This window comes from Elaeis guineensis, unplaced genomic scaffold (assembly GCF_000442705.2).
Source record: "Elaeis guineensis isolate ETL-2024a unplaced genomic scaffold, EG11 Super_Scaffold_1000033, whole genome shotgun sequence".
Taxonomy (NCBI): Eukaryota; Viridiplantae; Streptophyta; class Magnoliopsida; order Arecales; family Arecaceae; genus Elaeis; species Elaeis guineensis.
Window position 1 is genome coordinate 6,166,685 of NW_027332424.1, and position 26,316 is coordinate 6,193,000.

The 26,316-nt window shown below is 37.6% G+C and overlaps 1 protein-coding gene across 1 annotated transcript in view; it reads right to left on the bottom strand.

Annotated features, from left to right (window-relative positions):
• LOC140854527 (uncharacterized) overlaps positions 1-25,810 on the bottom strand; it is a 53,895-nt gene extending 28,085 nt beyond the window's left edge. Inside the window, exons 1-2 of the mRNA XM_073250484.1 lie at positions 25,562-25,810; positions 17,906-18,050 (exon numbers count right to left, since the gene is read on the bottom strand). Of these exons, the coding sequence (XP_073106585.1) occupies positions 17,906-18,050; positions 25,562-25,810 (394 nt within the window). The remainder of the gene's footprint in view (positions 1-17,905; positions 18,051-25,561) is intronic.
• Positions 25,811-26,316: the final 506 nt, after the last annotated feature.

Below are 26,316 nucleotides of genomic sequence, written 5' to 3' on the forward strand. Positions count from 1 at the left end.
AATTGATTTTGATGATTACAAAGTATTTGAGGGGGTTTCTAATGATTTTGGCTTGGAAAAAGACTTATTGCATTTCAGGGGCAAAATCATAATTTTATCAAGACCTGATTCAGAAGCCTCAAGAGCAAGAACAAAAGATGTGCAATCTATTGGAGGCAATTTCAATATTTTTGAAGTATATTTTGTAAGAAAATCAAGTTTATATTTTTGAGTCGACCCCATGAGTCGACTCATGGCTAAAAGGGCTGAACGGCACGCAAAATTTTTGGCTGGCACACTCTGTGAGTCGACCCCATGGTCGACCCTTGGCATGAGTCGACCTCTGCTGCTCTGCAGGCCAAAATTATACAGAACAGTCATTTTCTGCTCTTTTCCACAGAGGTCGACCCCATGAGTCGACCCATGAGCATGAGTCGACCCTATGAGTCGACCCCTGTGACGAAAAATTTCAACGGCTAGTTTTTAATTTTTATTGCATTTAATGCTCATTTAATGTGCTCTAACGGCTCTATTTCAGCCCAGATTACTCTCCACCATTATTTGAAGTTATATAAAGGGACTTAAAGGAGGAATAAAAAAAGAGAAAGATTTGAAAAAGGTTCTTCAAGCATTCATTTCAACCCTAAGCAAGAGCCCACTAAAAGAGTTCAAGAAGCTTTTATTTCAAGTTCACCAACTCCTCAAGAGCTCATTCAAGTCTCCAACCACCTTGAGAAAATCAGAAAGAGCTTCCTTCTAATTGTGTAAAGTGTATTTAAAGCTTTATTCGCTCATTAAAGGAGCTTCATCTGTATTTCTGTGCAATTAACTGTAATACTCTTTTTGAGTTGTTATTTTTTTTGGAAGGATTCCAAAATGGAAAGGTTGATCCGAACCTTGAATCGGATTGTATTGGGTTGGCTTGTACCCGAAAAATAAGTGTTCTAGCTTGGGATAGCTAGAGTCGGAGGTTCCGACGATTGTATTCAGGTTGAATACAGTTTAGTGGATTTGAATTCTCAAGTAGGAGCTTGGGAGTGGATGTAGGTGCAAGGTTGGCACCGAACCACTATAAATCTTCTTGTTTGTGTTGTGCTTATTGCTCTCCTTTTAAATTTTTATTCTCTGCATTCTTGCTTGCATCCAACTTCTACACCTTGCATAAATTACACTCTCCATACTTATCTTGCTCATTGTTAAATAATCTTCATAGTTGTAAGTTAAGTTTAAATTTTTAAAAACCCAATTCACCCCCCCTCTTGGGTTGCATAGCTGGGCAACAAGTGGTATCAGAGCTCGGTGCTCTAGCCCTACTTTGATTTAACCATCAAAGAGCTAAAGATCTATGGCAACTCAAGTTGGCACTTCTCTAGCCGAGGGCAGTCCAAACCGACCTCCACTTTTCAATGGGTCAAACTATACCTATTGAAAAGCTCGGATGAAAATCTTTATTCAAGCTCTTGACTATGATATGTGGAGTATCATAGTAAATGGACCACACACACCCACTAAAATTAATTGATGGTGTGGAATCAACCAAATGAAAAAGAATGGGATGAGGTTGATAAGAAAATGGCTCAACTAAATGCTAAAGCCATGAATATTTTGTATTGTGCTCTAGATGCTAATGAATTCAATCATATTTCAACATGCATGTCTGCTAAGAAAATATGGGATAGATTAGAAGTAACTCATGAAGGAACTAATCAAGTGAAGAATCCAAAATTAACATGCTCGTACATAAATATGAACTTTTTAAAATGGAGCATGATGAATCTATAACTGAAATATTTACTCATTTTACTGATATTATAAATGGTCTAAAAAGTCTTGGTAAGTCTTATTCTAACAGTGATCTCGTGAGAAAGATTCTTAGGTCCTTACCAAGAACTTGAAAGCCAAAGTGACCGCTATCCAAGAAGCCAAAGATCTGAACATCCTACCCTTGGAAGAGCTTCTAGGATCACTGATGACACATGAGCTGAGCATGAAACAACATCAAGAAGAAGAAGTCAAAAAGAAGAGGACAATCCCTCAAATCCATGGCTCAACTTGATGAAGAAACTGATGATACGAAAAATGAAGAGCAGGATGAAGAAATGGCTCTCATTACTAGAAGGTTTAAGAAATTTTTGAGGAAAAGAAAAAAGGAATGAGGAAGAGGCCACCCACAAAAGGAGAACATAGCAAAGAAAAGGATAAAGACCAACCCTTATTTGCTACGAATGCAAGAAATGGACACTTTAAGTCTGAATGCCCACAACTGAAGAAGGGTCCAAGAAGTACAAGAAGAAGGCCATGATGGCTACTTGGAGTGGAAGTGATGAGTCAAGCTCCGAAGAAGAAGACTCAAATGAACAAGCCAACTTGTGCCTTATGGCACATGAAAATGAGGTAAATTCTGAACTCCTATTGACTTTACCTTTGAAGAACTTCATGAAGCTTTTTATGATTTAATTGATGAACTAAAGAAGCTAGGGGTAAAGAACAAAGAGTTAAAATCAAAGAATCAATCTTTACTAAAATAAAATGAGAGCATTTCAAATGAAAAATCTATCCTGTTTCAAGAAAATCTGAACTTAAAGAATGAAATTGCCAAGCTAAAATCAATAGTTGAAAAATTCACCTTAAGTTCTAATAAACTTAATATGATTCTTGAAAATCAAAAGGCCATTTATGATAAGGCTGGTCTTGGTTACAACCCCTTAAAGAAACAAAAGTTTCTAAAAAATATCTATGTAAACTCTTCAAACAAACAAGTTCTCAAACATTACTTGCTTCAAATATGGTAGAATAGGTCACAAGTCATACACTTGTCTCTCTAACAAATCCATAAATTCTAATGCAAAGAAAATATGGGTTCCAAAAGGAACCATTGTGACTAACCAAAAAGGACCCAAGAAAGCTTGGGTACCTAAAGTAAAAACTTGACTTTTGCTTGCAGGTGTGTCTAGCATCCCAAGGAGAAAAACCGAAAATGGTATCTTGATAGCGGATGCTCGAGACACATGACTGGTGATGAATCCAATTCATCACACTTGATGCTAAAAATGGAGGGATGGTCACCTTTGGAGACAATGGCAAAGGAAAGATCATCGGTATAGGTAACATTGGTATCACTCCCTCCAAGTATATTGAAAATATTTTATTAGTAGATGGTTTAAAACATAATTTATTAAGCATCAGTCAATTTTGTGATAAAGGATACAAAGTTATTTTTGAATCTTCTGTTTGCATTGTAACTAGTCCTATTAATGAAGGCATTAAATTTGTTGGGCATAGACATGGTAATGTTTATATGGTAGATTTGAATGATCTATCCAAAATAAACATGCAATGCCTAGTATCCTTGAATGCCAAGATTAATGAGACTAGTTGGCTTTGGCATCGTAGGCTTGCACATATTAGCATGCATTCACTTTCAAAACTCATTAAGAAGGAATTGGTTATTGGTTTACCCAAATTGAACTTTGAAAAGGATAGAATTTGTGATGCATGCCAACTAGGTAAACAAACAAGAGTTTCATTCAAATCTAAAAATATTGTTTCAACTTCTAGGCCATTAGAACTATTGCACATGGATTTATTTGGACCTACTAGAACTACTAGTCTAGGAGGAAAATGATATGGTTTTGTAATTATTGATGATTTCTCTCATTTTACATGGTTTTTTTTTGGCACACAAGGATGAAACTTTTCAAGTTTTCTCTAAATTTTATCGAAAAGTCACAAATGAGAAAGTTTTTCAATTCAAAATATTCGAAGTGATCATGGAACCGAATTTGAAAATCAAGATTTTGAAAAGTTTTGTGATGAAAAAGAATAGGCCACAACTTTTCGGCACCTAGGACACCCCAACAAAAATGGGTAGTAGAAAGAAAAATAGAACTCTTGAAGAAATGGCCCGTACCATGCTATGTGAAAGCAACCTTCCAAGATACTTTTGGGCGGAAGCAATTAACACGGCATGTTACATATTAAATCATGCTTTAATTAGACAAATTTTAAAGAAAACTCCCTATGAGCTTTGGAAAGGAAGAAAACCAAACATTGCATATTTTCATATTTTTGGTTGCCGATGTTTTGTGTTAAACAATGGTAAAGAAAGACTAGAAAAATTTGATGCAAAATCGATGAAGTAATTTTTCTTGGTTACTCCTCTTCTAGTAAAGCCTTTAGAGTTTTCAACAAAAGAACCTTAGTAGTAGAGGAGTCAATACATGTTGTCTTTGATGAAACTAACGATCTTCCTTCAAGGAAGAATGAAGGTTTTGATGATGCAGATCCTCTTATAGAAGGGATAAAGGAGATCACTCTAAAAGATTCAACAATTCAAGATGATGAAGAACATGAAGACAAACAGGATGAGGAAGGTGAAGAACAACAAGAACAACCTCAAGGTACAAATAATCTACCCAAAGAATGGAGGTATGATCACAATCACCCCAAGAAACTAATCATTGGTGATCCTACACATGGTGTAAGAACTCGTTCTTCACTTAAAGATGCATTCAATCATTTTGCTTTTGTCTCTCATCTTGAACCTAAAACTATAGACGAAGCTGAAAAAGATTATAATTGGATTAATGCAATGCAAGAAGAACTTAATCAATTTGAAAGAAATAATGTATGGACCTTAGTATCAAGACCTAAAAATTATTCAATAATTGGCACAAAATGGGTATATAGGAATAAATTGGATGAACATGAAATGTAATAAGAAATAAAGCAAGATTGGTTGCAAAAGGTTATAATCAAGAAGAAGAAATTGATTTTGATGAGACTTTTGCACCTGTTGCTAGATTAGAGGCAATTAGACTTCTACTTGCATATGCTTGCTTTATGAAATTTAAATTATTCAAATGGATGTCAAAAGTACTTTTTTAAATGGATATATTGCTGAAGAAGTTTATGTAGAACAACCTCATTTTGAAAATCATGCTTTTCCTAATCATTTTTTAAATTAAATAAAGCTCTATATGGTTTGAAACAAGCACCCAGGGCTTGGTATGAAAGGCTAAGCAAATTTTTACTTAATAATAATTTTTCAAGAGAAAATGTAGACACAACCTTTTTCATTAAAAGAAATCAAGATGATATATTAGTTATACAAATATATGTTGATGACATTATTTTTGGGTCTACTAATGAAACTCTTTGTCAAGATTTTGAAAGCTATGCAGGGAGAGTTCGAGATGAGCATGATGGAAGAACTTACATTCTTCCTCGGACTCCCAAATCAAACAAACAAAGAAAGAAATCTCCATCACCCAAAGCAAGTACACAAGAGAATTACTCAAAAGATTTGGAATGGAGAACTCCAAATCAATTGGCACATCCATGAGCCCATCATGTAAGCTTGACAAGAACGAAGAAGGTAAAAGTGTAGACTTAAAATTTATAGAGGCATGATTAGTTCTCTATTATATTTAACTGCTAGTAGACCTAATATTATGTTTAGTATTTTCTTTTGTGCTCACTTTCAATCAAATCCAAAAGAATCACACTTGAATGCAGTTAAAAGAATCCTTAGATATTTAAATGGTACACAAACTCTAAGATTATGGTATTCTAAGGACTCATTAATTGACTTAATAGGATATTCAGATGTCGATTTTGTTAGATGTAGATTAGATAGAAAAAGTACTAGTAAAACTTGCCAATATCTTGGAGTTAACCTAATCTCTTGGTTTAGCAAGAAATAAAATTTGGTAGCACTGTCTACGGCCGAGGCCGAATACATTACAGTCAGAAGTTGTTGTACTCAAATCTTGTGGATTAAGCAATAACTCAAAGATTTGGTATCAAACTTAATGAAACTCCCATAAGATGTGATAACACTAGTGCTATAAATCTCACTAAAAATCCAATTCAACATTCTAGGTCAAAATATATTGAAATTAGGCATCATTTCATGAAAGAACATGTCCAAAATAAAGACATAATTCTTAACTATGTTTGTACTCAAAAATAATTAGCTGACATCTTTACCAAGGCCTTAAGTGAAGATAGATTTTATGAAATTAAGAGAGAACTAGAAATCCTTGATCCATCTGCTTAAGTGTCTCTCTGATTTCAAGATATCACCACCAAAAATCCTTTTAGCTTAATTCTCATCTTTTCTTTTGAGCTCAAAAGTCCAAATTATCATTCTCATAATTAATTTTTGGGTAAACATCCTTCTCCTGATGTTTCAAATTTTTTTGAAATTATTTCATCATTTTTTTGAATTTTTTTGTGCCATGAGTCGATCCCCAAGGTCGACCCTAGGGTAAACTTGTAATAATGACTAAATCCTTCGGGCGCTCTCTTTTTGTTGGAAATCTCTCCTTGAGCCGACCCAACTCTCCACCTTCTTCCTTCCACCAAACCAAAAGTCTCCCTCTCTTCTTCCTCAAATCCAAGTTTTCTCTCGAGATCCTTCTCCCACCGTCTCTCACCCTCTAAATTGCCCTCTTGGAACCAAGTTCCTCCCCTTCTCCTTCTTTATTTGGAGTGATTCGAGCTTACCTTAGACTCTACCCGTCTTCTCCAAATCGGCACATCACTTCTCCAAAATCCTTATCTTTCCACCAAAATAAAACCCTTCATCTCTCCCTCACATTTGCTCTCCTAAGTTTCGTGCTAGTCCTGCTTGTGCAAATGGCTCCCAAGATGAAGCTTCCACAGAGGAGGAAATTAGTTCGCAGGTTGGAGGAAAGTGTGCGCCGAAAGAGACTAGCAACTGAGACCACTTCTGCTTCAAACCCTGCTCCTGCTTCAGCTCCAGCTACAATCCGATCACCAATCAGTCCTAGTAAGGTTCCCCTCTCCGATAGGAAAGTAGAGCCCAAAAAAAATATTGATTTCAGATTTTTTGAAAAGAAGGGTTCACTATCGGATCAAAGATTAAGGACCAAGGTTGGAAATTTTACTACTTCTTGAAAGAAAATACATATGTTGATCTTGTCAGAGAGTTTTATCTAAACTTGGGGTACAGCAATGAAACAGTGAAATCCACAGTGAAGGGTGTAGACATTAGCCTAGATCCTGTGCTTTTGGGGGAGATACTTCATTTACCTTGTGAGGGGTATACCAACATAAAACTCCCAGTTAAAGAGGAAGGAATAAATGTTATCTTAGGGAGATCCTTCACTGGAAGTCTGAACAAATTAGAGGCAAAGATTCTTTCTATTGAGATGAGACTGCTACACCATATGGTAACTAAATTATTTTTCCCTAGAAGTGGTAGACATGATCTTCTTTCTGGTCGAAACATCTGTATTATGTATCATGTGATTACACAAACCCCCCTGAACCTCCCAGCATTGATGTTTGAGGCTATGAGAGAGACCTTGAATAGGTCCAAGGCACACTTGCCTTTTGGAATGGCTTTCACTTTTGTATTTAGGAGGTTCAGAGTTAGCTTTGAGGGGGGGCAGTAGCTAGGCTATCTCACTCCGACACTATCAACCGCCATACATTGCACCGTATGGGATTTTCTAAAACTGATGGTGGTTGGACAAAAGGTGTGGAAGAGAGAGTCGAGGATAGAGTAGAGGAGGAAGGACCATCCTCACCCCTCTATGATCACAGGGCATATCACCAGATATTCAGTTTGTTTCTGACCACGAGGCTATCCCGTCAGAGTCTGCGAGGAGGCATACTTCAGTTCAGCAGTCGGACAGCAGAGCACATCCTTCAGAGCTCAGATTGGCAGATGATCAGATTGAGATGATATCTCAGCGAGTAGCCTCCATTCTATCTCGACAAATTGGTACTTCAATTTTTGCACAGGGATCGACATCTCAGGATGTATCTGATCAGACACTGATTCTTCATATTTTCACTATTTTCCAGATGATTACTGATCAGTCAGTACGCATTGAGCAGCTTGAGGGTTGTATATTGAGACTGACTGGCAGAGTACTTGACTTGCAGGGGCAAGTGTTAGCTCTAGCCCATCTATAGCTGCATGAGGACATCACAGAGGTCTCAGACCTATTTGCGGAGGTGACCAGACTGCAAGGAGTCTTAGAGAGTGGTTTTGACTTTCTGAGGAGAGAGATCAGGGGCTCTAGTGAACATGCTTTCACTCAGTTCAGTGCCCTGCTACAGTCTGTTTCGAGAGCCTTGAATCTTCTGGACACCATCAAACTCTCACTCGTAGCTCAGTCCATAGCTTCTCAGCCTTCAGGATCTTCTCACCCCTCTTCTCGTGCTGGCACCTCTACCCATGGCCGAGGCAGATGCGATCGAGGTCGAGCTCGTGGGCATGATCCTACGTCTTCTCACCCTATCTCTGATTCATCAGACTCCGATCCTTCTAGCCATGACATCTATTAGATCTAGTGTAGTATGTCATTTCTTTTGTTTTTGTCTAAGATCTATCTTGTGGGCTATATAATGTGTTGACTGATTGACTCTTGGATAGTTTCTATCCATGAATTTTGTACTTTAAGTTGACTCATATGTATTGAAACACCTATGTATTCAGTCACTTTTTGAATATATATATAGATACTTTGACCTTCAATGAATGTCTATGAATGTAATCAAATTGAATTGCTTTTAATTATGAGATATGAGAAATAACTTATATTTGTGTTGTGAAATACTATGAATTGCAATATCTTCTAAATGAGCAAATTGGTATATCTTTTACGTTTGCTATATTGATGGGGAGTAAAACAATAAGCAATAGAGAAATAAGCAATCAAAGAAGAGAGCTAAAGAAATAAAATTGATCTCATCAAAAAGGGGGAATAGGGAAAATATATCCTTAAAAAGGGGAGTAGAGAATCTTAGTTGATGCTGTCAAAAAGGGGAAGTAGAGAATCAAAATCAAGATTGAGCAATAAGCAATAAATCAAGATTGAGCAATAAGCAATAAAGAATGAGCAATAAGCAATAAAGAATGAGCAATAAGTAAATTGTTAAGCAAATGGGTACATGTGTCAAAGAACTTTTTTTTCAAGCAAATGAACTTATAAGCAAATTTCAAATCTTTAGCAAGTTTCAAATTTATCTTCAAACTACTTATGATGCATTTTGTTCAAATACTTGGCTATAATATTTAGGTGATGCATCTTCATAAATTTGAAATTCATGTTCAATACTTTATATATGCTTTTGCTCAAGTATTTTGTCATCATCAAAAAGAGAGAGATTGTTGCTCCTTGAATTGATTTTGATGATTACAAAGTATTTGAGGGGGTTTCTAATGATTTTGGCTTGGAAAAAAAATTATTGCATTTCAGGGGCAAAAACATAATTTTATCAAGACCTGATTCGGAAGCCTCAAGAGCAAGAACAAAAGATGTACAATCTATTGGAGGCAATTTCAATATTTTTGAAAGTGTATTTTGTAAGAAAATCAGGTTTATATTTTTGAGTCGACCCCATGAGTCGACTCATGGCTAGAAGGGCTAAACGGCATGCAAAATTTTTTTTTAGCTGGCACACTTTGTGAGTCGATCCCATGGGTCGATCCCTTGGCATGAGTCGATCCTATGAGTCGATCTCTACTGCTCTGTAGGTCAAAATTACAGAACAGTCATTTTCTGCTCTTTTTCACAGAAGTCGACCCCATGAGTCGACCCATGAGCATGAGTCAATCCTATGAGTCGACTCTTGTGATGGGAAATTTGAAGTAAAATTCAGTGCAGGGGTAAAATGATAATTTTAAAATTTTTTCAAAATTATGATTTTACAGCTAAAAATATTAATTAATCTAATTAATTAATATGTGTTTACCCTACACTAGGATCTAAATATAATATACAGCATGCATGCATTTAAATTTGAAATTCGAATTTGAACAGTAAACACTTTACTGTAATGTGTTCAGAACACAATACCTTTATGCGGGTAGTCGATCTCCTTAATCTGATCACCGTCGGGAGATTTTGATCACTGCAACATAGCCACACAGGGTGTCTGGCCTCTGTGGATCATCCACATGAGGCTCCCGGTCTGATCGGCTCCTCACGAGTACTAGCTCGTTGTAGAGCCCTTTTGATGGATGATGCTGATCGAACTCCTTCGATCGATGTCTATCGATTCTTTGGATGCTCTAGATCATCAACAAACATGCTTGAGAGGATGTTGAAGATCTTCCTAAAATTTGGTGGGCTCATGACACTCGTAGCTCACCTTCTCACTTCCCGAACCCCAGGCTGAAACCCTAGGGTACACTAAGAAAAACTCTGCGCCCTTTTTTCTTTCTTTTCTTTCTTTTTCTCTCGAAAGGTTTTGGACCTTCACCTCATGCAAAAAAGTTCCTCACACCCCAAACTTTCTCTCCAAAATTTTCTTATGCACGCCCCACCATTCTCCCCTTATTAAAATAATGTCGAACATGTCTTATCCGCGTGAGAGGATAAAGATAAGTGGTTGCATATTTAAATTCAAATCGAGTTTGAATTCAAATGCAAACCAACTCATCCCTATCCACTTATGGCATGAGAAGAGAAGGGCATGGACTCTTTGTGCATGGAAAGGTTTCATGAGAAACCTTTTCTCGTGTAAGTTATGTGGCGCACAAGATGGATAAGTATGAAGGCACAAGAGATAACTTATCCATTCAAATTCAAACACGCTTTGAATTTGAATGGTTAACTAATCAGCTTTATCCATCAATATGGCATACAAAAGTGGGCATGGGGAAGGCTTTGCATGAGAAAAAATTCTCGAGAAATTCTTTCTCGTGAATTCAAATGGGCGCAGTGGATGTGAGGTTGCGCAGGGAGTTTGGGTCAAGGTGGTTTCATTATTTAAACCAACCTAATTTAACCAAATAAGTTAGACCCAATTAGATTAATTTAAACCCAACTTAATTAGACTTAATTAGACTCAATAAAATCTTAATCAAATCAAGAATTGACTAAGCTTAACCCCTGATCAAATCAGGGACCAAACCATCTCGACGATTAGGTCAACTCTTAACCTAATCGGGTCAAACCCAACTGAATCCAATTCAATTGAACTTGATCCAAAAATAATTACTCAATCAAATTGAGTTAATTAGTGATCAAATAATTAATTAAATCTCTCATAAATATTAAGTCCAAATCTGATGGGCAATCGGGTATCAAAGTCCATCAATATGAAATCTTGATCGAAGAGTCCCAAACCAGTGGGACTCTTGACCCCAGTACCCAAAATGTGTGGGACTCATGATCAGAGAATCCTGATTCTCGATCACAGAGTTTCAGACATGTAGAACTCATAGTCCACAAATATTAAGACTCTTCATCAGCCATCAGATCAGATAGAAACCTCTAATGTGTATGACCCCGCAGGTCCGAACCTAAGCCGGTAGCACAAAAACCAATTCCTGTACTAATCGAAGTGACCATCTAGCAATGGTACCGGACATTCGGATAGGTTGAATAGTTACAATCACAACACTCAGAACCTACGTGAATATGGTTACTGTATAATTCATCCCTTTTGACCCCTGTGTTTAGGATGACTCAAGGTTAAACTGTCAACCCTGATTAGATCATCCAAGTCGTGCTCAACTCAAATAGTCCTGTGACTCCTCACTAGGACTACCCTGGCTAAGATTTTGCTAAATTGAAACATGACTGTACACAGTTCCTGAACTGGAGTGGTCAATCCCATCTTGACACACGCACCGATAAATCAAGTATTTGACTACACCCAGCAGCCTTCCATCACTAAATTAGAAATTCAGGTAGTCCAGTGCCTAAGTACAGTGAGTTGCTTGCAAGTCACCGTAGCGGTCTCAGGTCAGAGGGGTAGTTATACCCATATCCCATCGGAGTAATTCTTGACAGCAGAAATAGCTCCGAAGTCGGTCACGTTCAGTGCAGATGTACCCTTACATCTCACCTGTATGCCATACCAGTGTCTCCACACTCCTTGGTTAAGAGGACAACCAACCTATATGACACACAATGACCTATGCTTGATAAACGTTATTGTCTTTGGTAACAACATATCATTTGATCGCGAACAGGTTTAAGGACTAAACAACAAATCCTCCTTTGTAGAGTCTAAATAGTCCTAAGGACTTTACCACAACACAGGAGTTCATTAGAAGATGAAATAATTTTGTGATGAAAAATGTCAAAATAATTTTTATTAATTTATAATTCATGTACTAATACAACAAAGAACACAACCGTCAATAGGCTAATGATTGGCTTTGGGACACTATTTCCAACAATCTCCCACTTGGCCTAAAGCCAATCGGTGCAGTATCTAATACCCATCTTCGACTTGAAGTCGTCGAACTCCTTCACCGCAATGGCTTTAGTGAATGGGTCGGCCAAGTTCTCCTTCCCGTCAATCTTCTGAAGGTCGACGTCACCTCAATCCATGATTTCTCGGATGAGATGGTAGTGGCACAGAATATGCTTCATCCGCTGGTGTGCTTTCGGTTCCTTTGCCTGAGCAATGGCTCCAGAGCTGTCACAGTAGAGCAGAACTGGACCAATAAGGGAGGGTGCTACTCCGAGCTTGATGATGAATTTCTTCAGCCACACCACTTCTTTGGCAGCATCTGATGCAGCGACATACTCCACCTCGCAAACTGAATCAGCCACTGTGTGCTGCTTGGAACTTTTCCAGCAGACAGCCCCACCATTAAGGATAAAAATAAATCTCGACACACTCTTGCTGTCATGGTGATCAGACTGGAAACTAGAGTCTGTAAACCCTATAAGTCTCAAGTTTGATTCATCATAAACAAGCCACTGGTCCTTAGTATTTCTTAAATACTTTAGGATGGTTTTAACAACCTTCCAGTGATTCTCTCCTGCATCAGATTAGTATCTACTCACTACCCCTAGTGAGTATGCCACATCTGGCCGTGTACATATCATGGCGTATATAATAGATCCCACTGTCGAAGCATATGGAATTCTACTTATACGCTCTCTCTCTTGAGATGTTGTCGGACAATCCCTCTTCGAGAGAGAAATTCCATGGCCTATCGGTAGATAGCCTTTCTTGAAATTCTCCATGCTGAACCTTTTCAGCATAGTATCAATATACGTGGACTGGGATAAGCCAAGTAACCTTTTAGATCTATCCCTATAAATCCTCATCCCTAGAATGTAGGAAGCTTCTCCCAGATCCTTCATGGAGAATTGTGACGACAGCCAAATCTTTATTCCCTGTAATGCAGGGACATCATTTCTGATTAAGAGAATGTCATCCACATACAATACAAGAAATACCACTACTGGACCATTAGCCCATTTATAAATGCAGGGCTCTTCTCCATTCTTAACGAAGCCATACATCTTGATCGTCCTATCAAAACGTATGTTCCAACTCTGAGATGTCTGCTTAAGTCCATAAATGGATCTCTGTAGCCTGCACACCTTAGACTCATCTGTGGATGTGAATCCTTCAGGTTGTATCATATACACCTCTTCGTCCAGCTCTCCATTTAGGAAAGCTGTCTTCACATCCATCTGCCAGATTTCATAGTCCAGATGGGCAGCTATCGCAAGCATAATCTGAATGGATTTGAGCATTGCCACAGGAGAAAACATCTTGTCATAGTCTATACCATAACGTTGACAATATCTCTTGGCAACCAGACGGGCTTTATAGGTTTTCACCTTTCTGTCTGCGCCCCTCTTCCTCTTGAAGACCCACCTACACCCTATGGATTTTACTCCTTCGGGTGGGTCAACTAATGTCCACACATCGTTGACCTTCATAGACTCCATTTCAGATTTCATGGCCTCTAGCCATTTCTCAGAGTCAGGTCTCTGCATTGCATCTATGTAGGTGATCGGATCCTCATCATTTTTATCAAGTTCGATAGGATCTCCGTCCCAGACCAAGAAACCATAGTATCTGTCCGGTTGATGTGGTACTCTACCAGATCGCCTTAAGGGTGTCTGAACAATGGGCTCCGGATCTGATCTAACCAAATTTGGTTCAGGTTCAGCTACTTGTGTCGATTTTTTCATCTGTCGAACTTCCTTAAGTTCGACCTTAGAGGCAACAGTCCCTTCACCAAGAAACTCCTTTTCTAAAAAGATTATCTTAAGGCTGACAAACACCTTTTGCTCATCAGTTAGGTAGAAATAATACCCTTTGGTCTCTTTTGGGTACCCTATGAAATTACACTTGTCAGACCTAGGTCCAAGCTTGTCCGTAATTAAACGTTTAACATAAGTCGGACACCTCCAAACCCTAATGTGCGAGAGTACTGACTTACGTCCTATCCATAACTCATATGGTGTTTTGGTTACAGACTTACTCGGAACCCTATTTAGAAGGTAACAAGCCGATTCGAGTGCATATCCCCAGTGGGAGATCGACAGACCAGCAAACCCCATCATGGATCAGATCATGTCCAACAAGGTCCGATTCCTCCTTTCAGACACACCATTATGCTATGGTGTTCCAGGAGGAGTCCACTGAGAGAGAATCCCATTCTCTCCTAAATATGTCAGAAACTCATTAGAAAGGTATTCACCTCCTCGATCAGATCGAAGAGTTTTAATACACATCCTAGTTTATTTTTCTATCTCATTTCGGAATAGTTTGAACATTTCAAACGACCCTAACTTATGCTTCATTCAATAGATATACCCATACCTCGATAGGTCATCTGTGAAGGTTATGAAGTAGAAATATCCACCTCTTGCACTTGAGCTCATGGGTCCACATACATCAGAATGTATCAGACCTAAGAGTTCACTGGCTCGCTCATCTTTTTCAGTAAAAGGTGATTTGGTCATCTTTCCAAGAAGATAGGACTCACAGGTTGGAAGTGATTCACTATCAGCAACTTCAAGAATTCCTTCTTGAGCCAACCTGTTTATCCTGTTCTTATTGATATGACCTAGCCTACAGTGCCAAAGGTAGACTTCTAACACATTATCTATTCTAGGGTGTTTACCGAAGGTTTGAACCACATTAACAGGCTGTGACAGTAAGTAAATTCTATTATTTATTTGTCCAACAAACATTGTAACACCATTCAAAATGATATTGCAAATATTTTTTTTTATTAAAAATTGATAATGTACATGGCCAAAAGGCCTACAGAAATAATATTTAATAAAAAGCTTGGACAATAGTGACATTCACTCAGAATTACATTACAAGAATTGATTACAAGGTTCATGATTTCTAAAGCTAGAACTGGAACTTTGCTTCCATCTCCAATGTTCAGGAACCTCTCGCCGTCATCAAATCTCCTACTGACCTGCAGATCCTGCATTGAATTACAAATATGATAAGGGCTTCCAGTATCCAATACCCAGGCAGTAGTATCACAAATAAAAAAGTTGCAAGGTGTTATCATATAATTATCTTGCTTCTTCTTTGGTCTGTTTGGATCCAGGGAGGCAATGTATAGAGGACAGTTCCTCTTCCAGTGCCCTTGCTTCTTGCAAAAGAAACACTCCGCCTGGCTCTGGTCAGGCTTGCACTTCTTAGTCTGACCCTGTGCAGACGTCCCAGCATGTGGCTGTACCTTCTTGTTCTTCTTCTTCTTCTTGTTCTTCTTCCCTTTCTTAAAGGGTCGACGACCAGAAGAAGACCCTCCCACAACATTCATCGACTTCTTATGGAGCTGGTGGTCCTTCTCAAAGTTCTGCAGCAACCCCAACAAGCCGTGGTAGTTCACTGCAGGCTTTGTCATTCAAAAATGAGTAAGGAAGGGGAGGAAGGACTTGGGCAATGAATTAAGGATCGCATCCTTACCGAGCTGCTCGTGCAGGGGAAAGCCTAGTTTACTTAGGCGCTCAATCATTTCGATCATGTACAGTACATGATCAGTGACTGAGGCTCCATCCCTCATCCAAGCATTGAAAATGGTATAACTAGTTTTGTGTCTTTCAACGTCGTCAGGCGTGCCAAAAGAGTCGTTCAATATTTGAAGCATCTCCTATGACTGGGCATTCTCAAACCTGCGGCAGAACTCATCATTCATTGCCGCCAGCATTATGCATCGAACGGTGGTCTGGTCGTTGAGCCACTTCTGGTAAGTATCTTGGACCGTCCCTCTAGCATTCAGGGCTGGCTCCTCGGGTGCCGGATGTGACATGTAGACCTCCTCTTCTAGAAAATCATTCAAGAAGGTAGTCTTCACATCTATTTGCCATATTTCATAATCATAGTATGCTGCTATTGCAAGCATAATCCGAATAGATTTGAGCATGGCAATAGGTGAAAAAGTTTCATCATAATCAATATCCTATTTTTGCTTGAAACCTTTAGCAACCAATCTAGCTTTATAGGTTTCTATTTGACCATCTGCTTCAATCTTTTTCTTATAGATCCATTTGCACCCAATAGGGTTTACCCCTTCTGGTGCATCAACCAAAGTCCATACTTTGTTAGTGTACATGGAGTCCATCTTGGATTTCATGGCATCCTGCCATTTGTCTGAGTCCTTACTCATGACAGCTTCTGTATAGGTCAAAGGTTCGTCATTCTCAATGACTTGGGCTTCATCATTCTCAATAATGAACCCATACCTTATAGGTACATGTCGTACCCTATCTGACCTACGGATAGGAGTTATGTATTCTGGTTCTTCCTTATTTATGTGAATATTTGGTTGAAAAATATCTATTTATTTTTCTTGAATTTTATTAATTTCAATATTTCTCTCACTGCCTCTTTCTAGGATAAATTCTTTCTCCATGAAAGTGGCATGCCTACTTACAAATACCTTTTATTCAGCAGGGTGGTAGAATAGATATCCTATACTATCCTTAGGATATCCTACAAACAACATTTATCTGCTCTAGCATCTAGCTTATGTCCAAAATTTTTTTTGACATATGCTGAACATCCCCATATCTTAAAATATATAAGATTGGGTTTCTTACCTCTCCATATCTTATATGGAGTGCTAGATACAGATTTAGAAGGTACTCTATTCAAGATAATTATTGCGGTCTCTAAAGCATAACCCCAGAAGGAAATAGGCAACTCAGTGAAGCACATCATGGACCGCACCATATCTAATAAGGTACGGTTCCTCCTTTCTGCTACACCATTTAATTGTGGCGTATAAGGAGGTATCCATTCAGAGATAATTCTCTTTATCTTAAGATGGTCTAAAATTCACTGGATAAGTATTCTCCTCCTCGATCAGATCGAAGGATTTTTATACTTTTTTTAGTTTGTTTTTCAATCATACTTTGATACTCTTTGAATTTATCAAAGACTTCAGATTTATGTTTCATAAGATACACATATCCAAACCTAGATAAATCATCTGTAAATGTAATAAAATAAGAGTATCCACCTCTGGCCTGGGCTGTCATAGGGCCACATACATCTGTATGTACAAGTCCTAACAACTCGTTTGTCCTATCTCCATGTCCACTAAATGAAGTCTTGGTCATTTTACCCATAAGACATGATTCACAAGTTCCTAATGATTCACAATCATAAGGATCAAAGAACTTTTCTTTGTACAACTTGTTAATCCTAGTCTCACTGATATGACCAAGTCGACAATGCCAAAGTAAGGTATTATTTATATTATCTCTCTTATATTTTCTATTTTTATCAACATGAAAAATATTATCATTCAAACATAGAGTCAACAAACCATTGTCAAAAATGCCATGGCAAATTATTTCATTAGAAAAATTAATCGAGCAACCATTGCTCGTTACAAATATTTGATATCTTTGTTTTATCAACAAGGGTACAGATACAATATTTCTAATGATCTTAGGCATGTAATAACAATTTGTTAGTTCTAAGATCTTCCCAGAAGGAAACTTCAAGATATTTGTCCCTACAGCTTCTGCTTGGATGGACTCTCCTCCAACACCGTAGAGCTCGAAGTCTCTCTTCCTCAAACTTCTAATTTTCTGCAGCCCCTGCAATGATTTGCAGATATGAAAATCATAGACGGTATCTAATACCCAAGAGTTTGAAATGAAAGAATTCAATGATAATATTGTATGTATCTCATACATACCTTTTGGTGCATTATTTGCACCAGTCTTCACTGTTGCAAGGTAAACCTTGCAATTCCTTTTCCAATGACTTGCCTTGCCGCAGTGAAAGCAGGTCGACTGTCCTGAGGTCTTCTTTCCTTTCTTCCTCTTATTTATACCACCTTTAGGGTTCAGCCTCCTTTTAGAACCCTTTTTGCCTGCTTTCTTCTTGGAGATCCCATCCACAAGAAGAAGAGGAGCCTTATCCTTCTTGATATGGCTCTCTGTGTCTTGAGCATATTTAACAGCTCAGGCAAGGAAGAATTCAGTTTATTCATGTGATAGTTCACGACAAATTAAAAAAATATTCTGGGAGTGATTGCAGGATTAGATCCTGACTCAACTCTCCATCCATAACAAAACCTAATTGACCTAATCGAGTGATCAGGTCAATAACCATCAAACATGGTCTTGTACGGATGACCCCTCTGCCATTCTGGTATAGAATAACTGCTTAGATATCTCATATCTAGCAGTCTTACTCTGTTCCCTATAAAGCTCTTTTAAATTGAGCAATATGGAATGAGTGTCCATGCTATCATGCTGCCTCTGCAACTCATTTATCATAGAGGCAAGTATGATACACTTGACAGTTAAAGAATTATTTTGCCACATCCTATATATGGCTTTTTCTTCCTCTATGGCATCCTCCCTAACTGGCTCAATGTCAGGGGTATCGAGCATGTAAGAAAGCTTCTCTTGACTAAGTACTATTTTAAGATTTCTCAACCAGTCCACATAGTTGGGACCAGTCAATTTATTTGTATCCAAAAAGAAGTGGAGTGAAAGTGAAGAAGCTATTAATCTACATAATAAAGAACATTACATAAGCAAACAACTCAAGATGATATGCACAATTAATTGGGACTTTAATTTAATTGTGTCTCTCACTATTTTATCAGGCATCATAACCCTCTAGTATAATGTTCGAGAAAACCCTGATTGATTTTATTAGTGGGATTGAGACTCTAATTATTTATAAAATATCTTGTAGTTGCACAACAAACTTTTTATAAGTTTAAAGGTAGAAAACTCTTTCCAATTGTATCTCATGCAATTCTCAATAAAAACCCTGGCCTCTAAAACATTAATAGCCTTGTGTTTACACAACAAACCATAATATTTTAGTTAAGTAGGATCCTTCATTTCAATACAGTCAAAATAGAATATAAATGCTCTTGTGGTTACACAACAAAGCATTATACTAAAAAATACTGTAAGCATATCGATGCACCAGAACAATATTATGTCAGTTTCCATAATCAGTCTTGTGGTTACACAACAAACCTAATATGGTTCATAACATAATAATGTCCTAGCATGAAGGAAGGCCATAATGTAGTGAATATAGCACCAAGCATCCCAACCAAGAATTAAATTAATCTAATCAGCCAGGTAAGTGGGAGAGAGGTGGGGGTCCCTCCGTTGCTTTCCTTAGACACCAATAAATTGGTCAGATTAGACAACGGAACCAATTAGAAATCACATTCCCTTTACCAATAATGAACCACTTTTCTAGACACTGATTGATCAATTAGACATCTGGACTGGTTCTGCTATTGGTTAATTACACTACAACTTAATATCATTTTATAGAGGACTTTTTAGGTCTCAATGCACATTTAATTTCTATATCATACTAAATACATGAATAAAAGAAATTAGCATCATAGTGAACACAATTCAATATGACAGGGCAACATTCCACTATTATATACATCATAATGAATATGATCTCATCATATTAATATCATATAAACATTATAAATTATGATCATATCATATTTATAATATTGCCATTAAATCATTAACATATCATCATATGATTTAATTCTAACAAGGTCGCTCTGATACCACTATAAGGTTTGGTGTCAAGGTGGAAGCACGGATTTCAAAGTAATTATTATGAAATCATAAAATCAAAACCTAACTCCAAGATCACCTTATCAGAATTTAAACCATATAATATGCATTAATATCATAATATAAGGTGTAGAAACATACTCTTATCGCTAAACCCTAATTTGTGCTCGATCGCCGGCAGCAGTCCGTCAGGGTTTCCACCAGGTGCCCACGTGTTCACCCTCTAATGTTGATCCACACGGAGACTCGATCAACCCACTAGAACCTATTTAAAAATTCTTTACAATTAAATTCTAATTTATCAGAATTTAAATGCTATTTGGGCAGAACCTCCTTTCTTGGCTTTGCTGTCACCCTGTTGGACCTTTTCTTGCCTTCCTTTCTTGCTCCTTGTCACCTTAATTTTTATTATAATTCTCTAAGCCTTTTGGAAGACTTCTTATCCTTTATCAGGACCTTATCTAGGCTAGAGAAGAAGAATAAAGAGAATTGGACAAGATGAGCCTATTGTAAGAAAGAAGGAAGAGTTTGGAATGAGCATGACTCCTTGCGTGCACCCCTATTTATATTGCATGTAGGGGTGCAAACCAAGCATCTCACACCCACTCACACCTCATCTCATGCCTCCTCTCAATTTTTCACACCCCATTTGATGAGAAAAAGCAAGTGGATATCAAAGTTGGGTTGAAGAGGTGCCTTATTGCAGAAGGACTCTTCGAACTCAACTTACGGTGTTCACATGAGAAGTCGCAATGCTTCTCTTATTGGCGCCATCAACCCATGCCTTTGGATCTGGAAGGAAGCCCATCCAATGGCCAAGATAGAGGATGCCAACTTCAGGAAGGGCGCAAGAGATAAGGGGTGGAACAAGTCAAAACAACCTTGAGATTTGACTTGGTCCAAGGGGCGCTTCCAAAGGGTGGCGCATGGCTTCATCCTTATCTCTTCTCCTAACTATTCTATGAAGAGTTTAACACTCAGAAGGACTCTTAGGTGCCTCCTAAGTATTCTGAAAACCTTTCATAGAATAAAACCCATGGAGAAAATAGATAAGACCAAGTCAAGGGGGCGCCAACTCCCATCCATGGCCATGTGGCACATGTGCATGGATTTAAATCCACACACCAAGAGAGAGACTCTTAGGCATGTGGTTCCCTGGTTTTTGGCACCCAACAGCAAGCCCAATCAGAATACTTCAAATCCATTTCAAGACCAAATCCAATTTGGCTCAAATTGGTTCTAAATTAGCCCAAATCGGAACCCGATTCGAATCCGATTCAATCTAATGCTAGGGTTTGCAACATGTGCTAGCATGTTCAACTTGCATACATGGTTTAATCAAATTAAACCCATGATCAATCTCTTTGTGTGTGACCTATTGGGTTCCACATCTAGCCAGCAGTGAGTTGGGTGCAATTTAACCTAATTTGGTTAGAACACAACCGAGCCATTTAGGTCAAATCAAGCTGACCCATTTCGATCAATCAGAACAGCTTCTAATTAACGATCGAATTAAACTCTTTAATTCGATCAAACTCATAAGACATGATTGACATCTAGCAACATATCATGTCTACCTGAAAGATATAGAATTTTGATGAAAAATACAAAAATACCCTTTATGAAAAATTACCGTGCAACTTGATCTTACGATCATCCTGCATCCCGAATATAAGTTTGGGATGAAAAATTCAAACCTAATTTTATATTCATATTTCTCTTGATCAGATAATAATGATTCAATTTATGAAATATTAGAAACCATTTTTAATTTTTCATAATGCTCTGATCAAAGTCTTTTGAATCATTATTCGATCGAAGCAGATAGGATGCGATCTCCTCTTACTAGGAGTGATCGTTTCCATATTGACCTACTCACAACCTTCATAAGCAATCCATCATATCCAGAATACCCCGTACATGATTAAATCATGAATGAGTATGATCCAAAATATGGATTCATGCTTATAAGGTTCTATGACAGTCTCAGGCAAAAGATTTACATGCACAATTCCCACTATGAGAAACATCTGTTGACATGTAGATAAGACTCCATCAGATGTTCTTTAATTGGATCAATTCAGTGAACTCATTCTCTAATGAACACTTACATCTTATATTAGTGTCATACACAAGTAATTGTGAGATCAATTACCCTCTCCACCGAGCATACACAGGATGTACCAGTCTTACTGGAAAATTGATCCCCTACTCAATGTTCCATCGACTAGGAATATTTAAAATTAGGGTTTTAAGATTTTAGGTCTCACTGGTATGATCGCATCATAACCCTAAAACCATAGCCCTAATTTATGGGGTTCATCATAATTAAAAAATAAGACACAGCATATGATGAACTAAATGCCTTTATTTATTTAAAACATCAGTACATGAGTTGTCGGGAGATAAAAGAATATCCATCAAATTACATATTTTGATTGGCTTATAGGGCATATTCCTTTCAATCTCCCACTTGCACTAAAGTCAATCCCCTTATATTTCAACCCCATATAATCGAGATGGCGATCGAACTGCTGCTGTGGTAAAGCTTTAGTGAACAGATCTGCTATGTTGTTCTTTGTGTCTACTCGTTCAATAATAACATCTTGTCTTTCAATTATTTCACGAACAGATGGAAGCATCTCAAAATGTGCTTGGATTTTTATGAGACCTGAGTTCTTTGCTTGAGCAACTGCTCTAGTATTATCACAATAAAGTGGTACTGGGTTCTCAATCTCAGGAACAACACCCAATTCAGTGATGAACTTCTTCATCCAGACAGCTTCCTTGGTGGCTTCACTTGCAGCTATGTATTCTGCCTCTGTGGTTGAGTCAGCTACAGTCTGCTGCTTAGAACTCTTTCATCTCACTGCTCCACCATTCAAAGTAAAGACATACCCTGAAATGGATTTGCTATCATCTGGATCTGATTGAAAACTAGAATCAGAGTATCCTTCTAGTTTAAGATCAGATCCACCATATATAAGAAAAATATTCTTAGTCCTTCTTAAGTACTTTAGAATATTTTTCACAGCCTTCCAATGATCCTCTCCTGGATCAGCCTGAAATCTACTGGCTATGCCTAAGGCATAAGCTACATCAGGCTTGGTACATAACATAGCATACATTATTGATCCTACAGCCGAAGCATAAGGAATAGAACTCATTCTATTTCTCTCTTCAGTTGTCTTAGGAGACATCTTCTTAGAGAGATATATGACTTGACTCATGGGTAAGTAACCTCTTTTACTCTCATTCATACTGAATCTTTTCAATATTAAGTCAATGTACCTAGACTGGGATAAGCCTAGCATCCTTTTAGATCTATCTCTATAGATCTTTATACCAAGTATATAGGATGCTTCCCCAAGTCTTTTATGGAAAACTTATTGGATAGCCATAATTTGACTGATTGTAACATTGGGATATCATTCCCAATGAGGAGTATGTCATCTACATACAGAACCAAGAAAACTAGGGCACTCCCACTAGTCTTCTATACACACAAGGTTCATCCACATTCTTGATGAAGCCAAACTCTTTGACTGTTACATCAAAGCGGATGTTCCAACTCCTTGAGACTTGCTTTAATCCATAAATGGATTTTTTAAGCCTGCATACTTGATTTGATCTGTCATTTGAGACAAAACCCTCTAGCTGTGACATGTAGACCTCCTCTTCTAGAAAATCATTCAAGAAGACGATCTTCACATCCATTTGTCATATTTCATAATCATAGTATGCTGCTATTGCAAGCATAATCCGAATAGATTTGAGCATGGCAACAGGTGAAAAAGTTTCATCATAATCAATACCCTGTTTTTGCTTGAAATCTTTAGCTACCAATCTAGCTTTATAGGTTTCTATTTGACCATCTGCTCCAATCTTTTTCTTATAGACCCATTTGCAGCCAATAGGGTTTACCCCTTCTGGTGCATCAACCAAAGTCCATACTTTGTTGGTGTACATGGAGTCCATCTCGAATTTCATGGCATCCTGCCATTTGTCTGAGTTCTTACTCATTACAGCTTCCGTATAGGTCAAAGGTTCGTCATTCTCAATGACTTGGGCTTCATTATTCTCAATAATGAATCCATACCTTATAGGTATATGTCGTACCCTATCTGACCTACGGATAGGAGTTATGTGTTCTGGTTCTTCCTTATTTATGTAAATATTTGGTTGAAAAATATCTATTTATTTTTCTTGAATTTTATTAATTTCAATATTTCTTCCACTGTCTCTTTCTAGGATAAATTCTTTCTCCATGAAAGTGGCATGCCTACTTACAAATACCTTTTATTCAGTAGGGTGGTAGAATAGATATCCTATACTATCCTTAGGATATCCTATAAACAAATATTTATCTGCTCTAGTATCTAGCTTATGTCCAAAATTTTATTTGACATATGCTAAACATCCCTATATCTTAAAATATTTAAGATTGAGTTTCTTACCTCTCCATATCTCATATGGAGTGCTAGATACAGATTTAGAAGATACTCTATTCAAGATAATTATTGCGGTCTCTAAAGCATAACCCCAGAAGGAAATAGGCAACTCAGTGAAGCACATCATGGACCGCACCATATCTAATAAGGTACGGTTCCTCCTTTCGGCTACACCATTTAATTGTGGCATATAAGGAGGTGTCCATTCAGAGATAATTTCCTTTATCTTAAGATGGTCTAAAAATTCACTAGATAAGTGTTCTCCTCCTCGATCAGATTGAAGGATTTTTATACTTTTTACAGTTTATTTTTTGACCATACTTTGATACTCTTTGAATTTATCAAAGGCTTCGAATTTATGTTTCATAAGATACACAAATCCAAACCTAGATAAATCATTTGTAAATATAATAAAATAAGAGTATCCACCTCTGGCCTGGGTTGTCATAGGGCCACATACATCTGTATGTACAAGTCTTAACAACTCGTTTGTCCTATCTCCATGTCCACTAAATAAAGTCTTGGTCATTTTACCCATGAGACATGATTCACAAGTTCCTAATGATTCACAATCATAGGATCAAAGAACTTTTCTTTGTACAACTTGTTAATCCTAGTCTCACTGATATGACCAAGTCGATAATGCCAAAGTAAGATATTATTTATATTATCTCTCTTATATTTTTTATTTTCATCAACATGAAAAATATTATCATTCAAACATAGAGTCAACAAACCATTGTCAAAAATACCATGGCAAATTATTTCATTAGAAAAATTAATCGAGCAACCATTGCTCGTTACAAATATTTGATATCCTTGTTTTATCAACAAGGGTACAGATACAATATTTCTAATGATCTTAGGCATGTAATAATAATTTATTAGCTCTAAGATCTTTCCAGAAGGAAACTTCAAGATATTTGTCCCTACAGCTTCTGCTTGGATGGACTCTCTTCCAGCACCGTAGAGCTCGAAGTCTCCCTTCCTCAAACTTCTAATTTTCTGCAGCCCCTACAATGATTTGCAGATATGAAAATCACAAGCGGTATCCAATACCCAAGAGTTTGAAATGGAAGAATTCAATGATAATATTGTATGTATCTCATACATACCTTTTGGTGCATTATTTGCACCAATCTTCACTGTTGCAAGGTAAACCTTGCAAATCCTTTTCGAATGACCTACCTTGCCACAGTGAAAGCAGGTCGACTATCCGGAGGTCTTCTTTCCTTTCTTCCTCTTATTTATACTACATTTAGGATTCAGCCTCCTTTTAGAACCCTTTTTGCCTGCCTTCTTCTTGGAGATCCCATCCACAAGAAGAAGAGGAGCCTTATCCTTCTTGATATCGCTCTCTACTATCTTTAGCATATTTAACAGCTCAGACAAGGAAGAATTCAGTTTGTTCATATGATAGTTCATGACAAACTGAGAAAATGATTCTGGGAGTGATTGCAGGATTAGATCTTGATTCAACTCCCCATCCATAACAAAACCTAATTGACCTAATCGAGTGATCAGGTCAATAACCATCAAAACATGATCTTGTACGGATGACCCCTCTGCCATTCTGGTATGGAATAACTGCTTAGATATCTTATATCTAGCAGTCCTACTCTGTTCCCCATAAAGCTCTTTTAAATTGAGCAATATGGAATGAGTGTCCATGCTATCATGCTGCCTCTGCAACTCATTTGTCATAGAGGCAAGTATGATATACTTGATAGTTAAAGAATCATTTTGCCACATCCTATATGTGGCTTTTTCTTCCTTTGTGGCATCCTCCCCAACTGGCTCAATGTCAAGGGTATCGAGGATGTAAGAAAGCTTCTCTTGACTAAGTACTATTTTAAGATTTCTTAAATAGTCCACATAGCTGGGATCAGTCAATTATTTGTATCCAAAATGGAGCGAAGTGAAAGTGAAGAAGCCATTAATCTACATAATAAAGAACATTACATAAGCAAACAGCTCAAGATGATATGCATAATTAAATTGAGACTTTAATTTAATTGTGTCTCTCATAATTTTATCAGACATCATAACCCTCTAGTATGATGTTCGAGAAAATCCTG